This window comes from Mauremys mutica, chromosome 4 (assembly GCF_020497125.1).
Source record: "Mauremys mutica isolate MM-2020 ecotype Southern chromosome 4, ASM2049712v1, whole genome shotgun sequence".
NCBI classification, from domain to species: domain Eukaryota; kingdom Metazoa; phylum Chordata; order Testudines; family Geoemydidae; genus Mauremys; species Mauremys mutica.
In genome coordinates, this window is record NC_059075.1 from 162,707,959 (window position 1) to 162,724,667 (window position 16,709).

General features: G+C 53.5%; 1 protein-coding gene across 1 annotated transcript in view; it reads right to left on the reverse strand.

Moving 5' to 3' along the window:
- Positions 1 to 16,709, reverse strand: part of LOC123369263 (maestro heat-like repeat-containing protein family member 7) — a 43,222-nt gene that overhangs the window by 7,414 nt on the left and 19,099 nt on the right. The window contains exons 10-18 of the mRNA XM_045014638.1: positions 13,057 to 13,157; positions 11,850 to 11,999; positions 11,062 to 11,216; positions 10,539 to 10,683; positions 5,030 to 5,208; positions 4,785 to 4,922; positions 3,937 to 4,051; positions 2,489 to 2,629; positions 477 to 698 (exon numbers count right to left, since the gene is read on the reverse strand). Coding sequence (XP_044870573.1) covers positions 477 to 698; positions 2,489 to 2,629; positions 3,937 to 4,051; positions 4,785 to 4,922; positions 5,030 to 5,208; positions 10,539 to 10,683; positions 11,062 to 11,216; positions 11,850 to 11,999; positions 13,057 to 13,157 — 1,346 coding nt within the window. The remainder of the gene's footprint in view (positions 1 to 476; positions 699 to 2,488; positions 2,630 to 3,936; positions 4,052 to 4,784; positions 4,923 to 5,029; positions 5,209 to 10,538; positions 10,684 to 11,061; positions 11,217 to 11,849; positions 12,000 to 13,056; positions 13,158 to 16,709) is intronic.

Consider the following 16,709-nt stretch of genomic DNA (forward strand, 5'->3'; position numbering starts at 1 on the left):
GGTACAAAAGATCTGAGGAGAACTTTCCCCTCCTTTGACGCTGCCCTGCCATGAGAACGAAGGGGAGAGGAAAGGGCGGTAGCTGCAGAACCTACAGACAGAGCCATTTCCTTATGGAGCTGACAGGCCAGCTGTAGGATTCCTGGCCAGGGAAAGGAGGGGCAGATTTTCACCAAGGTACCATCACTTGTCACCCTGGAAGCCAGCAAGAGCATTGCGGCACCCTGTGCTGCAGAGGCCCCCTCGCTGCATGCAGGCTCAGGAATGCACGTCCTTCCCCAAGGGGAGCCTCGTCCCCAGGCTGCCCTCATCCTTGTCAGTAGGCCTGCGGGACACCAGGGTTCCCATCCTTTCTGCCATGTGCTCTCATGGAGAGTGAGAGGAAGGCGGGAATGGGCTCATGATTTATGACAATCCGTTTTCTGGCTAGGACCAAAGCACAGGCCCTGCTAGCCCACCCCCTAGCCCCCATTCACATGTCCGCAGTTTGATGGGATCTCCTGTGAGCTGCCAGGCCTTACATCATCAAACAACGGCAGGAGTTGCACAGCCACTTGCACAGCCGCGCGGCTGGCGCTCTGCCTGTCCATGCCGGCGAGGAGGTGTTTCAGCACGGCGATGGCCTTGCGGATGAGGTCTCTGTCTACCTCCTGGAGTCGCTCCAGGACATCTGGCAGCAGACGCTGGAGTTTCCCCACCTGTGTGAAACAAGGAGCTGCTTTACGAAACACCCTCCAGTGACCCAACAAGCCATTTCCAAAACAATGTCTGCCTCCCCTGCAGACAGAGGCACGGGAGCTAGGGGTGCTGGGGGTGCTGCAGCACTCCCAGGTTTTACGCAGGGCTCTGCTCCTGGCCCCACACACAGGGTCCCAGCTGCCGGCCCTGTGCCAACCCCCAGCTATGGCCCCAGCCTTGGTCCCCTTGCCCCATCCACCCCCCGCCCCCGCCTCCCGGAGCCATGGCCCTGCTCCTGACCAAAGCTCTAGTGGTGGAGGGGTGTGTGGACAGGGGTAAGGGGTGTGTGTGTGCAGCACCTCCACTATAAAAAGTCTTCCAGCGCCCCTGCCTCCAGAGACATATTACAGCCTCAAAGCCTTTGCACAGCCCGCTAAGATCACGGGCAGTGGGTCCGGCAACCTGCAACATAAGCAGCTGCTTCCTTGTACCCCAGATCTCAGGGGATGGTTTTTATTAGCAGATATCATCCGTGGAAAGTTCTCTACACAACACGTTGACCCCAAATAAATCAAGTGTATTATTGTTCGAATAGCACCTCGAGGGCCTGTCTGCAATAAAGGCTTGTGCTGGGGGCTTTCCAGGCACAGTAAGAGACGGTCCCTGCCCTAGAGCTTACAGGCTAGACACACGAAGGAAGGATTTCTATCCCCATTGTACAGACATGGAACTCAGGCACAGAGAGGTTACGTGACTCGCCCACAGTCACTTAGGGAGTCTGGCAGAGCCAGGAACCGAACCTGGGTTCTCCTGAATCCTGGTCCTTACAGCCCAGCCTAGGGGAGGGAGCCAATATTGCACACTAGTTCTAGGGTTAGGCTGTTACTAAAAGCCAGATTCAGTCATTTCTGTATTTGGTTTTTCAACCTTTCAAAGACAGCCCCACAAAATCTCAACCGACATCAGGGAAAAAATAGGTCATATACAGGCTAACCATTTCCAGAAAGGAAAATGAACCACAAGCAAGTGAAAACCAGGCTGAAGTGCATGGAATGATGGGAATGGTGTATAACAAAGAGAATTACAGTCACGCCCTCTCCATGTCTGATCTAGTCATAGTCCGGGTTTAATAAACCGGACTGACCCCCTATTCTCAGGCGAAGTAAATTATCATTAACGAGAGCTGCCTTCAGATTGTCTCCTCTTTACCAGGCTGTCAGATCTGTGTATTTAAGCCCCAAGGGCTTTCTCTGCCTTCACTATATTGTGGGTATCAAACTTGTTATGAGATCTTAGCAGCAAAAGGCCCTTCCAGAGCTCTTCAGAGGAGCGAGTGCTGCGGGACAGAGCCGTGACATCAACAGTTAAAACCTATGAGGCTTTAAAAGGGGATTTGTAGGAAAAAATGGTTCCTAATTGTAGTGAAATGGCTCTATCCAAGCATCCCTGATCACTGGGGTCGCCAGCATTCCCTGGGGGTCTAGAGTCTGCAGCTCTGCTGCTACTCTAGTGCTAGGGTTCTTTGGATCACAGAGACCCCAGACACAATCAGGCCCAGCTGTGCCAGATGCTCCACACACCTAGAGACGCACCCTGCAGGAGCCAGGCCCTGCCCTGCAGAACAGCAGACAAAGGCCAGGCAGGGGCTTGCCCAAGGGCACCCCGCAGGTCAGTGGCAGAGCCAGGAATAGAAGCCAGGGCTCCTGACTCCAGGCCAGGGCCATACCCCCTGGGAAGGTTTCAATGACCCCAGCCCTGCAGCAGCTCCCTGCGGTTCTGGGTTTATCCCCCAGCCCTCCTCCCCTCTCACCTTCTCTGGGAGAAGGGCCAGATTGAGGAGGCCTTTGAGCGCCAACCAGCGCACCACAGTCTTGGGGTCTCTCAGCTGCCTGCTCATCTCCTCCACGATGGCGTCTTCCAGCTCATTGCCGAGGTCAGGGCACTGGAGGAGCTAACACACCAACAGCAAATCAAGCTAGAGAACGGGGCTGGCCTCTCGCGACTCATCTCTGCCACGGGGCCCTTAGCTCCACTGGCCAAGGCCCGGCATGGGCTGCAGGCAGGGCATCGCGATTGGTCACCGTGTGGGCCCCACTGAAACGCTGCTAGCGCGACGGCCCCTCGAGGCTCCAGCTGAGATCAAGGCCTGCCCTGCTCCCTCACTAAGGCTCAGCTGCACACGGAGCAGTGGTGTGGGGGGGGTCTGCAGCCTTGTGCTCCAAAGGGTCGCCCGGTCTGCGGGGGGGCAGGTGAACTGGCCATGAATGGGCAGGCGGCTGCCCGGCCTGCGCATGGCACACGGATGTCAGAGGGGGCTCGAGGGCCGAGGTCACACAAGGGACCATTCTATGGAACTGAGCCGTGGGGAACAAGAGACACCTGACCCTGGGCCTTGCTCCAGCCCCGTGACACCCGCTGGGACAGGTAACAATGCCCAGACTGAGTGACTCCACCCCTAGGGTTGTAGGAGCTTTCCCTGCCCCTGCTCACCCACCCACCCACCCCCAGGGCCTTCAGGGCCACCCCTCTCCTGGCCATAGGCATGAGCGGCAAGTTCCATTGGCCCACGGTGCCTGGGCACCATGGGCCTCAGTCCCACCTTTCCCCCACGTCTCCCAGGCCATTTAAAACAGCCTGGGGCCCCCACCACCACTGGCAGTGCAGCAGAGCTGAGCGGCCTCCTGCCTGCTTGCTCCCATGGCTGCCAGCCCCTCCCTGTGGCCCCTGGGTGGGGTGGGTCTGTGTCCCACCCCAAGCGCCCCTGCAGCCAGTAGGAAGCTGTGGGGGCAGTGCCTCGGGGTAGCAGCACATGGAGGGCCCCCGGCCCGCCCTGCCTAGGAGCCCCAGATAAGCGCCGCACCCTCCCAACTCCTCCCAGAGCCTGCTCCCCCCACCCCTTTCCCGCGCCCCACTCTGGCCCCCAATCTCCTTCCCAGAGCCTGCACCCCCTCCCTCCACACCCCCTCCTGTCCCCAAACTCCCTCCCAGAGCCTGCATCCCCACCCTCTCCTGCACTCCCACCCTCTGACCCATCCCAGAGCCTGCACCCCAGGCCCCCTCCCCCACCCAAACTCCCTCCCAGAGACTTAGGCAGGTGGGGGGCAGAGTTTAGGGGGGCAGAGTTTGGAGGGGCAGGTTCTGCTGAGCACCACCACAATTTCTACAAATCTGCCGTCCCTGGCCATAGGTCAGCCCCATGCCCCAGTCACCGCTGGGCCGGGGCTCTTCTCACGACCCTCACCTGCTGGTGAGGCTCACCTGAATGAAGAGCGCCACGGCCGGGACGTACCGCCTATCGTCCCGACAGTTGAGGATGGCCATGATATGGTGGAAAATCCAGTTTCGCTCCTGGAAATTGAGCGAAACCATGGCCCTGGCATAAGAAACACAAACACCACATCATCAAGGTGGGCAAGGACTAGTCCTCCATTTACAAATCTAACCAGACCAGTGCCACAGGACAGGGGATCCCGGGCGACTAGTCACGCGCAGCTGGCACAGACTAGTTCCTGCTGGCTTCAAATGCCCAGCGGCTTATGTGCTAGAGACCCAAACCCTTAATCACTCGACAGGGAGCCCTTCCATGAGGCCAGCTCTGAGCACGTAGTGCTGGGGCTGCAAGAGAACTGCAGACAAAGAAGGGTGTCGGTGGGGTCGGTGGCCTTCCTCATGTGCCCAGAGATTGGGTGATGAGAGACAGAAGGTGGGTGAGAGAATATCTTAGATTCACCCAAGACAAGCGCTGGAGCTTTCTGTGTTAGCTTCTCTCTCACCCACAGTCACTGGGCCAACCAAAGACATTCCCTCCCCCACCTTGTCTCTCTCATGTGCTGGGCCTGACAGGGCTAAACCAACGCTGCGGAAAGACATGGCGGAGGCTGTCTTTGCCCAGCCATGCCTGCCAGAGCCACGCAGGAAGCGGTTTACGCCAGGCAGCGCAGGGTGGAGAAGTAGCCGACTGACCCCTTGGCCAACAGCACAGAGGCTGCGGCCTGTTCCATGCAGGCGATTGGGAGCCGCGTCTCACCCAGCAGAGAAGGCAATGTGGCCGTGTCCTGGGCCAGGGAGGGGAGCTGCTGCTGTGATCGGTTCTGGGCAGCACTCACCGGGCAAGCAGGCAGACACCTTTGTGGTGCGTGTCGGAGCTCATGAGCAGGTCCCAGCCGCCCTGCTTCATCATGAAGGTGACCTGCTCCTTGTAGCCAGTGCATAGAAGCAAAGCTTCCATGGCCTTCACCGCGAACCTGTGTGCAGAGCGAGCCTCTTGTTACTGAGTGAGCCCAGGCCAGGCCCTGCCGCGTGCCTGCGGGCGACGCTGCAGAACCCAGGCTGGGTGTCGGGCTGGCGGTACCTGACGGGGCTGAGGGGTGCGGCCGTGTCCTCCTGGTTATGCTCCCTCTCCTGCGAAGCAGTGTGCTGCACTGTGTGGGTGACGTGGAAGAGCAGCGCGACGTAGAGCTGAGGGAAGAGCTCCTTCACCTCCTGCCTGCAGGCCTGCTCCTGCAGGATCACATACAGGGCTCTTGTGGCCTGCAGATAAGAACAGGAGACAGACATCGCTGCAGGGCTTTCGTCCTTCCCACGCTCCCCCAGGGCACCTAGAGGGGTGGGCTGAGCTGGGGGCTAAGGCCTGGGACGCTGGGTTCAATTCCTAGCCTGTGAGACCTTGGCTAGAACCACACAAGGGACTTCGGCCCAGCGTGGCCATGCCTAGCTTCATGTGCCCTGCTGCCCAGTGGACTCACAGTCCTGGGTTAAGTGCCCAGGCTCCGTATACGCTCCAGAGAGAGAGTCAGTTGGGCCAATTGTTAAAGCGGGTGAAAGGGATGGCCTGGGTAATTTCAGGCCTGTCAGCCTGACATCGATCCCAGGCAAGATAATGGAGCAGCTGGTATAAGATTCAATTAATAAAGAATTAAAGAGGATAATTTATTTAATGCAAATCAACAATTTTTTGATGAGATTACAAGTTTGGTAGATAAAGGAAATGGTATTGACATAAGGTATGTAGACTTCTGTAAGGCGCTTGAGTTGGCGCTGCACTCCAGTTTGATCGGAAACCTAGAAGATACAAAAGTAACGTGGCACACATGAATTGGATTATAAAGTGGCTGATAGGTCTCAAAATGTAATTGTAAACTGGAAATCAGCATTGCACAGGTGTGTTTCCAGGATGGTCCTTGCAGGGATCGGGTCTTGGCCCTACGCGATTTAACATTTTCATCAATGACCTGGAAGAAAACATCAAATCATCACTGATAAAGTTTGCAGATGACACAAGAATTGGGTGAGTGGTAAATAATGAAGAGGATAAGTCACTGATACAGAGTGATCTGAATCACTTGGTAAACTGGGGAGCAATCAAACAGTATGTGTTTTAATATGGCTCATTGTAAATGAATACATCTAGGAACAGGACGAGGGACTCTATCCTGGGAAGCAGAGACTCTGTAGAGGACTTGGGAGTCCTGGTGGATAATCAGCTCATGTGATCCTGGGATAAATAAACAGAAGAATCTAGAGTGGGAGTATTTGGCACTGGTGTGACAACTGCTGGGATCCTGGGTCCAGTTCCGGTGCCCCAATGCAAAAAGAATGTTGATGAATTGCAGAGGGTTCAGAGAAGAGCCATGAGAATGATTAAAGGATTAGAAACCATGTCTTATAGTGATAGGGTGACCAGACAGGACAGGGGTTGGGGGTAATAGGAGCCTATATAAGGAAAAGACCCTAAAATCAGGACTGTCCCTATAAAAATCAGGACCTCTGGTGAGAGATATAGTGAGAGACTCAAGAAGCTCGATCTATTCATCTTAACAAAGAGAGGGTTGAGTGGTGACTTGATTACAGTCTATAGGTATCTCCCTGGGAAACAAATATTTAGTAATTGGCTTTTCAGTCTTGCAGAGAAAGGTCTAACATGATCCAGTGGCTGGAAGTTGAAGGTAGATATTCAGACTGGAAATAAGGCATAAATGTCACAGTGAGAGTAATTAATCATTGGAAGAATTTACCCAGGGTGGTGATAGATTCTCCATCACTGACTGTTTTTGAACCACGATGGGATGTTTTTCTTCAAAGACCTGCTCTAGGAATGATCTGGGGGCAGTTCTCTGGCTTGTGTCAGGCAGGGGATCTGACTAGATGATCGCAGAGGTCCCTTCTGGCCTTGAACTCTATGAAGCTAAGAGTGAGGAGCTGCCTAAACCAACCAATAGGAAATGCGGCGGAGACGGATGTGGCCTAAGCCCCACCCCTAAAGGGAATTTGGTATCTATCTCTACTTGGGAACACTTAAATAGTCATTGGAGCAGAGTTTTGACCCCAGTAAATTATCATTAACGAGATAATGATAGGTCTCCCAGTTGGGTACCCTAACCACTGGGCTAGAGACAGTGGTGTAGTCGAAAATATGAAGGTCCTGGAATGCCACTAAAATACTGATTTTCTTCAATATGAATTATAGAAATTCACATTTTATTTGTCTACTGAATTTCTGGTACAGTAATCCTGGGCTAAACCAGGCATGGCTGGAGACAGGCCAGCTGTCCAAAATAACAAGGTATTGGATTTTTTTTTAATTGTACACCCCCCCCCAGTAGCTATTCAATTTATTTTAAATGTTGAAATCATTGTGCTGAAATGCCATTACTGTGTATGCAATAGAATACAATAGAAATGCCATTACTGTGTCTACAATAGAATATGTAAAAGATATAACTCTAGACAGTAGTGTACAGTACAGTGGTAAAAACCCAATGAATGCGTAGCACGTTTTCTTTTTACTTTAGTCTATAGGCTAATGAAAATAGAAAATAAATCATGCTGCTGCACTACAGACATTACTGTATCAGGCTGAAATAATAAAAGTTTATTTTAAATGTAGCTAGTAGGCTACACAAATAACACAAAATACATCAAGGCATAACAGGCTGGAGTAGCAAAGGCCTGCTGTAATGCATTGATCTAATTTTTACAAGTATTTCCACAAAGCGTCTTTCTCCATATTGTATTTTCTGTGTCTGTGAATCAGAGGGAGAACAAGGATGTCTGAGCCAAGTTCTGGCACAGCTGAGAGGATGCCACATGGAAAATGAAGGGCCATGTAGTTTGCTAAACGTGAGTGATGACGTATGCGGAATAAGCCCCTTGCTACATTTCCATTCACAATCATAGTCATGTGGCTGAGGGTATGGCTACACTTGCAGCTGTACAGCACTGGGAGTTAAAGCTGTCTTCGTACAGCTGAGTAGGGAAAGCACTGCAGTCTGTCCACACTGACAGTTGCCAGCGCGCTGTCGTGGCCACATTTGCAGCATCTGCAGCGGCATTGGGAGCAGTGCATTATGGTCAGCTATCCCAGCGTTCCAAGTGGCTGCAACGTGCTTTTCAAAAGGGGGGGTGGAGTGTGACAAGGAGCGTGGGGGAGAGAGAGAGTGGATTTTTGGAGCCAACACTGTGTCAGCAGCTGCCTTGCAAGTTCCAACCCCCTCCCCTAGCCCTCTCTGACTCACTGAAAGTGAACAGCACCTCTTTGTTTTTTTCCTCACAGACCAGATAAGCACCCACTCGCCGAAACGGACCCTCCTCCCTCCCCCTCTATTCAAGCAAACACTAGCTGTGGGCCTTCCAAAGGGAGCCCTCTGCCTCTGCTCATTTACAGCAAACAGGAGCTGTGTTTGTTTTTTTAATAAGCAGCTCCCGGAGCCCAGAGTTTGCAACAAAACAAAGAGCGGAACCTTCACTTAAAAGGATTATGGGAAGCTTCCGGAGATCAGTCACTGCGTACTAAGGTTATTCCCTGTTTACACTGGTGCCCCAGCGCAGCAGCAGCAGCAGCAGCACAATACTCTTTATTTCCCTCGGGGAGGTGGAGTACAAGCAGCGCTGTAGCCAGGGAGGTACAGCGCTGTATGTGCCTTGCCAGTGTGGACGGGGAGTGAGTTACAGCGCTGTTGGTGGCTTTATTGTGCTGTAACTCTCAAGTGTAGCCAAGGCCTTAGATAAAGTGAAAAGGAGGTAGGGCAGCTGTGTAACCAATCTGGTCTGTCACTGACAGGAATTGTCAATGCCTAGCATGACTTTCTTGATTATACTGGTCAGAAGTGCCAGCTGAGCTGAAACCACTGCTCAGCTCCACGTGTGTGATTTCATGCAGCATGGCTGAGTGTGAACGTGGATTTAGGCCTTGGCTACACTTGAGAGTTACAGCACAATAAAGCCACCAACAGCGCTGTAACTCACTCCCCGTCCACACTGGCAAGGCACATACAGCGCTGTATCTCCCTGGCTACAGCGCTGCTTGTACTCCACCTCCTCGAGGGGAATAAAGAGGATTGCGCTGCTGCTGCTGCTGCGCTGGGGCACCAGTGTAAACAGGGAATAACCTTAGTACGCAGTATCGACTCATCCCACCCCCTTTTCTGGCTCAGGTTACAGCCTCAGGTACTGACCCTCACCTAAAGTCATCCCCTGCTCTCCCATCCCCCATGCAGACAGTCCCAGTAAAACTAAACACCATTTCCAGATCAATCCATCCCTCTCCCTACAGCGTCACAGGGCTATAGATAACAAAATGAAATTCACCAAAGACAAATGTGAGGTGCTACATTTAGAGAAGAAAAAGCAAATGCACAGATACAGAATGGAGGATAACCAGCTGAGAAGGATCTGGGAGCTGTGGTGGATCACAACCTCAGCATGAGTCAGCAATGCGATGCTGTTGCAAAAAAAGCAAATGCAATTTTAGGTTGCATTAACAGAGGTATAGCCAGGGCCGGCTCCAGATGCCAGCGTGCCAAGCGCGCGCTTAGGGCGGCAATGAGAGCCGCGGGGGGGGGGCGCTCTGCCTGTAGCCGGGAGGGCAGCAGGCGGCTCCGGTGGACCTCCCACAGGAGTGCCTGCGGAGGGTCCGCTGGTCCCGCGGCTCCGGTGGACCTCCCGCAGGCATGGCTGCAGATGCTCCACTGGAGCCGCGGGACCAGCGGACCCTCCGCAGGCACGTCTGCAGCAGGTCCACTGGAGCCGCGGACCAGCGACCGCCAGAGCGCCCCCCGCGGCGTGCCGCCCTGCTTGGGGCGGCGAAATTACTAGAGCCGCCCCTGGGTATAGCATGCAAGTCATGGGAGGCGATAGTACCACTCTACTCAGTGCTGGTTAGGCCTCAGCTGGAGTACGGTGTCCAGTTTTGGTCACCAATGTCTAGAAAGGATGTGGAGAAACTGGAAAGGATCCAGAGGCGAGTGACAAAGGTGATTAGAGGGATGGAACACAAGCCGTAAGAAAAAAAGGCTGAAGGAACTGGCTATGTTTTGTTTGGAAAGGAGGAGATTAAGGGGGGACTAGATAATGGTCTTCAGATACTTGGAAGGCTGCCATAAAAAAAGATAGAGAAAAGTTGTTCTCTCTTGCTACGGAGGGCAGGACAAGAGGTGATGGGGTCAAACTACAGCACAGCAGATGTAGATTAAGCCTCAGGAAAAACTTCCTAACTGTAAGAAGAGTAGGACGATGGGAAAGATGCCTAGGGAGCTTGTGGAAACTCTTTCGCTGGAGGTTTTCAGAAGGAGGCTGGAGCCATCTGTCCAGGGTGGGTTAGAAACAAGAAGTCCTGCATTGTTGCAGGGGGCTGGACGAGCTAACTTTGGGATCCCTTCTCACCCTGTGATTCTATGAGTGCTGCTGAATAGCACCAGGAGAGCGTTTCGGCGTGTTCCGGCTCGAATATAGCACTGGCTAAAGTCACACTCTCTCTCTCTCTTTGGCCCAATGACTATACCCCGTGGGAGACTGAGAGACCCCCTCAGGCCATGATGGGGACACACGACACTCCTTCCCTTGCTGCAGGGGCTGGTACTTACGGCCAAGGAGGCGACGCCAGCCGGTCTCTGAGAGAGATGATGCTGTCGCGGAGCCTGCCCCTGCAGCCTGCTGACCAGCTCCCTGAGGATCTTTTCTGTGCTCTTGGGCTGGGATGTCAGTATCTTCCACATCTCCGCAGCAACACTGCAAAGGGAGAGAGCCAGTGGCACCCGATCAGAGCCCTGCCAGCCTCCTGCACCCCTCAGCACTGGCACGCCTGCTGGGTCTCCCCTCACCGGCCGGCCCTTTGTTGCCCTCCTGCTCCTGCAAGGACCCCGTTGGCTGGTGCAGGCTACATGGGGCCAGGTCCAGTGTCAGCCACAGGAGAGGCCGAGGGATGCCGTACAGGGTTTTGCAGATTGGCCTGTGTCCAGGGCAAGCCAGCCTGCAAAACCCTCCAGGAGAAGCAGCAGCTCTGCAGGGAGCAGGAGATCTCTGGAGGGTTCTGCACTCCCCTGTCTCTGGCAGCGGGACCAGTCCGGGGGACTCAGAGTGCAAGTGGTGGTAGCCGCAGCCCCGTACCTGTCACATGACAGTGAGCAGCCCAGCAGGGTTCTGACCACCTCCTCGCTGAACTGGGAACCCAGCAGGAGAAGGGCCCTGAGCAGCTCCTGCCGGGCAAGTGGCTCGCTGATGGAGTCCAGGTGGTTATGAATGCTCCTCACAGCCTCTGACACCTGGAAGGGAAATGGGGAGGTGGGGGGCCTTGGCTTCCTCGCACAGCTATTGATCTGGCGTGCCAAGGACCTGCTGCACCTGAGAGCCATCTGCCCTCCCAGAACCTCTTCACCAGCCCCAGGCCTAGAACACAGCACCAGTTCCCAGCCTATCGATTCATAGACTGCAAGGCCACAAGCGGTCATGGTGATCACCTAGACCAGGGGTAGGCAACCTATGGCATGTGTGCTGAAGGTGGCACGTGAGCTGATTTTCAGTGGCACTCACACTGCCGGGGCCTGGCCACCGGTCCAGGGAGATCTGCATTTTAATTTCATTTTAAATGAAGCTTCTTAAAAATTTAAAAAAACTTATTTACTTTATATACAACAATATTTAGTTATTTATTATAGACTTATAGAAAGAGATTTTCTACAAACAGTAAAATGTATGACTGACACGTGAAACCTTAAATTAGGGTGAATAAAGGAAGACTCGGCACACCACTTCTGAAAGGTTGCTGACCCCTGACCTAGACTGACCCCCTGCATTTCACAGGCCAGAGAACTGCCCCCCAATAATGCCTAGCACCCAGAGACAGAGTCTCCCACAGATGGGCTCCCCCAGCACGGTGTTCTCACTGCAGCTCTTACCCTCACCAAGCCTAGGCCGGGAACCTCCAGGATCATATGCAGCATGTTCCTGGCCGTCACTGCGTCATGGACGCTGGAGTCGCTCACGCCGTCGATAGCAACGAGGAGGAAGTCCATGCTCTCGGACGGGTTGAAGTACTTCCCAAACAGCTGAAACAAACTGCTAGTGAAACCCCTTTTGCTGCCCAGCGCAGATCTGGTCAGCGGCCAAGCAGCCAGGACTGGCCCGGCCAGGAGTGCAGGCAAACCCCACTCTACCGGGACAGGCCTGGCTTACTGCACCTGGGCAGCACAGTACCCAGCCAGCAATCGGAAGCTGTCATGCATGGCAGAGGCCAGCGTGGCAGTGCACGGGGGCACAATACTGCGCAGCACGGATACACTCTCTAGTGCTCAGCAGGGGCTGGTGCTCGTGCGCAGATGCAATGATGCCTTTTATTGCATTAATCTCTGAGGAAGCTCCCAGCAAACCTGACAAGGAGCTGGGATCAGGTTTGGATGAGCCCCAGTGCATCTTGTGGTGTGTCATGTAGGCAGGTATATTGGGCTGCATTAGTAGAAGCATTGCCTGCAGATGGAGGGAAGTGATTATTCCCCTCTATTGGGCACTGGTGAGGTCACATCTGGAGTATTGCGTCCAGTTTTGGGCCCCATACAAGAGAAAGGATGTGGACAAATCAGAGAGAGTCCAGCAGAGGGCAATGAAAATGATGCGGGGGCTGGGGCACATGACTTGATAGCAGCCTTCACTACCTGCAGGGGGGTTCCAAAGAGGATGGAGCTCGGCTGTTCTCAGTGGTGGCAGATGAGAGAACAAGGAACAATGGTCTCAAGTTGCAGTGGGGGAGGATTAGGTTGGATATTAGGAAACACTATTTCACTAGGAGGGTGGTGAAGCACTGGAATGGGTTACCTAGGAAGGTGGTGGAATCTCCATCCTTAGAGGTTTTTAAGGTCAGGCTTGACAAAGCCCTGGCTGGGATGATTTAGTTGGGTTGGTCCTGCTTTGAGTAAGGGGTTGGACTAGATAATTTCCTGAGGTCTATTATTCTATGAGGTGGAGTGGGCCATAGGCAGGTCTCTGTCCCAGCTGGATGGGGTTAGTCACATCCTGGGTCTGTCCCTTCCCCCTGACTCCTAGGGTGTTAATTTCTGACTCCTGATAACTCTGGGCACAACAATCCCAGGAAGCACTGACTGTAGTTACCGATGTGATATTGCTGATGTTGGTGACCCAGAAGGCTCTCTCAGTTTGACTGTCCTTGAGGATCTGCCGATACTCTGCACCGTGCTTCACCAGCATTTTGGCTGACCCAGGGAGGGGAAACAGACAACAGGCAATATAAATCAGACCTTCGGTTAGCAAACGGGAGTTTTGCAAGGAAGTTTAGAGAGGGTGTGTGAGAGACAAGTACATCTAACAAACATACTGTAAACTCAGGCCAATAACCTGTTCCCCCATCCCTCCCCCAAACTAAACAAACTAACCTCCCTGGAAGAGTAAAAATAAACCAGGCAGAAGGGCAGCAGCAGCGTGGGGCTCTCCAGTTGATTGCACTGAATGCAGCATGTACGATTACCAGCCCTGTGGGCAGGTAGCATATGTGGGCATTTGGCCCAAGGAGCTACTGGCCCTCAGAGACCAGGAGACCAGAGGGGCTGAATTGGTGGAGCCAAGGGAGACAGTGAGGTACATAGAGGAGACTTTTAGGGATGCAGTAGAGTAGTCCCACCCCCAGTCTGACAGCCTCTGTGCTGCTGAGGAGGGTGAAAGTTTCGGGGAAGGAGAACATCGAGCTGGGGCAGAGGGAGACGATCCCATAGTTGGGACCCACCTTCCAGATGAAGTCATGATGTCCTCTCACACTGAGGCTACCCCTCCTGAGGCGGGAATCCCACTTACACAGAGAAGCCAGGAAATAGTAATGGGGGATTCAATCAATAGACATATAAACAGTTGGGTTTGTGATGACTGGGAGAACCGCATGGTAAATTGCCTGCCTGGTGCAAAGGTTGCAGCTATCACGAGACATCCAGACAGACTTATGTGCAGTGCTGTGGTATGTAACCTAGTGTTTAAATCGGCCTCTGTATGAGATAGCTAATGTGAGAGTGAATTTTAAAAAAGTCTCCAGATGTGATCCCTGGTAAGCCTGACTTCAGTACCAGGCAAATTGTTGAAACTATAGGAAAGAACAGAATTATCAGACACGTCGGTGGACACAATTTGTTGAGGCAGAGCCAACATGCCTTTTATAAAGGGAAATCATGCCTCACCAGTCTACTAGAATTCTTTGAAGGGGTCAACAAGGATGTGGAGAAGGGTGATCCAATGGATATAGTGTACTTGGACTTTCAGAAAGCCTTTGACAGGGTCCCTCACCAAAGGCTCTTAACCTAAGGAAGCTGTCATGGGATAAGAGGGGAGGTTCTCTCATGAGTCAGTGGTTAAAAGATAGGAAGCAAAGGACAGGAATAAATGGCCAGTTTTCACAGTGGAGAGAGGTAAATAACGTGGTCCCCCAAGGATCTGTGTTGAGACCAGTGTAGTTTAACATAGTCATAAATGATCCAGAAAAAGGGGTAACCAGTGAGGTGGCAAAATTTGCAGATGATACAAAATGACTCAAGATAGTTAAATCCAAAGCAGCCTGCGAAGAGCTACAAAGGGATGTAAAAAAAATGAGGGACTGGGCAAGAAAATGGCAGATGAAATTCAATATTGATAAATGCAAAGTAATGCACATTGGAAATCATAATCCCAACTATACATACAAAATTATGGGGTTTAAATGACCACTCAAGAAAGAGATTTTGGAGTTATCGTAAATAGTTCTCTGAAAACATCCAGTCAATGTGCAGCGGCAGTTAAAAAAGCAAACAGAATGTTGGGAACCATTAGGAAAAGGATAGATAATAAAACAGAAAAATATCATAATGGTTCTATACAGTGGTGAGCTGGAGCCGTTTCCCACAGGTTCCCAAGAACCGGGTGCTAAAATTAGACCTCCGTGGAGAACCGGTTGTTAAAGGGCCAGGAGGTGGGCAAAGAACTCCGGTCCGTGGGCGGGACCATCCTGTTGCTCCCAGGATTCCCAGCTGGGGAGGCTGAGGTTCCCCTGCACCCTCCCCCGCTTCCCCCCAGCTGCAGCGTGGCCAGCTGCCGGCACCAGCTGGGCAGCTCAGCTGAGCTCGGGAGTCGTCCTGCTGCCGCTTTTTGAATAGCCCGGCAAGTGGGGTGGGAGAGGGGGCTGCTGCAAGCTCCAGGGCTAGCCAGAGGGGAGGGAAGGGGAAGGGGCAAGTGGGGCAATTGGCCCAGGCCCTGCAGGGGCCCCTGGCCCCACGAGGATGTCTCCCCCGGGCTCTCCCCCACTTCCCCCACCCCGCAGAACCGCAGCATGGCCAGCAGCTGGGCAGCTCATCTGAGCTCTGGGCTGCCGGCAAGATAAGGGGACGGGGGGGCTGCAAGCTCCGGGGCTGCAAGGTGGGGCAAGTAGGGCAATTTGCCCCAGCCCCTCGGCCCCACGAGGATGTCTCCCCCGGGCTCTCCCCTGCTTCCCCCACCCCACAGAGCCGCAGCATGGCCAGCAGCTGGGCAGCTCATCTGAGCTCTGGGCTGCCGGCAAGGTAAGGGGACGGGGGGCTGCGAGCTCCGCGGCTGCAGGGTGGGGCAAGTAGGGAAATTTGCCCCGGCCCCTCGGCCCCACGAGGATGTCTCCCCCGGGCTCTCCCCTGCTTCCCCCACCCCACAGAGCCGCAGCATGGCCAGCAGCTGTGCAGCTCAGCTGAGCTCTGGGCTGCCAGCAAGGTAAGGGGCGGGGGGCTGCGAGCTCCGGGGCGGCAAGTGGGGCAATTTGCAACGGCCCCCTGGCCCCACGAGATTTGTCTCCTCCCGGCCCCTCCCCCCCTGCAGAGCTTCAGCGTGGCCAGCAGCTGGGCAGCTCAGCTGAGCTCCTGAGTCCTCCTGCTGCTTTGAGATGCCGGCAAGGTAAGGTACGGGGGAGACTACGAGCTCCAGGGCTGCGGGGGGGAGGGCAAGTGGGGCAATTTGCCCCAGGCCCTGCAGGGGCCCCCAGACTCTCCTCTGCTTCCCTCCCTTAAATCAGAACTTTTTATAGGGAACCGGTTGTTAAGATTTTGGCAGCTCATCACTGGTTCTATATGTAAGCTGAGTCAGGATGAGATCTACCCTGACATCTGGTGGTACATTATGAGGAGTGGGCAAAGGAATTTTAGGAATGTGCATTTGCATTGGTAAACCCACTCCACTTAGCATAACACACAGCAGCATGGGATGGTTATTTTCACACTGTGGGATCCCCAATTTCTTTGTTATTGGGGCAGGAAGGAAAAAAAGGGGCTGCTACCTTAATTATGTGAATGAGGAACTATGAGACTGCTTTATGACAGAAATGACTCAACCTACATTAAATAGTACTTGCTAGACAAGGGACAGGGGTTCCAAAACCCAGTGAAGAGAGAGAGAGGCTGGGTACTGGTGTGTGTACCTGATGGTATGGGCCCCTTTTGAGGGCCTGGAACACCAATTGCACTTCCTCCTCTCTCCACTGTTAAAGAGCAGAGCTAATTTTGAATCCTTTAGGAGTCCATCTAGAGGTTGCTGACCTGAATTCACGTTGGGCCATGTGGCAGTGGGGCTCTCCTACTACAAGTTGAAATCACTAAGAGCTGAAATCACTAAAAGAGCTAAGCTTACTAAGCTGAGATCACTGAGTGCTGTGTTAAGTAGTGGGAGAGCCTGAAGGTCTATCACCAAGCAGCTGGCAGAGCGGAGCAGTCTGCAGCACGTTGGAGCAGCCCATGGAACAGTGAGCAGTGTGGAGCGGTTTGTGGGGACGG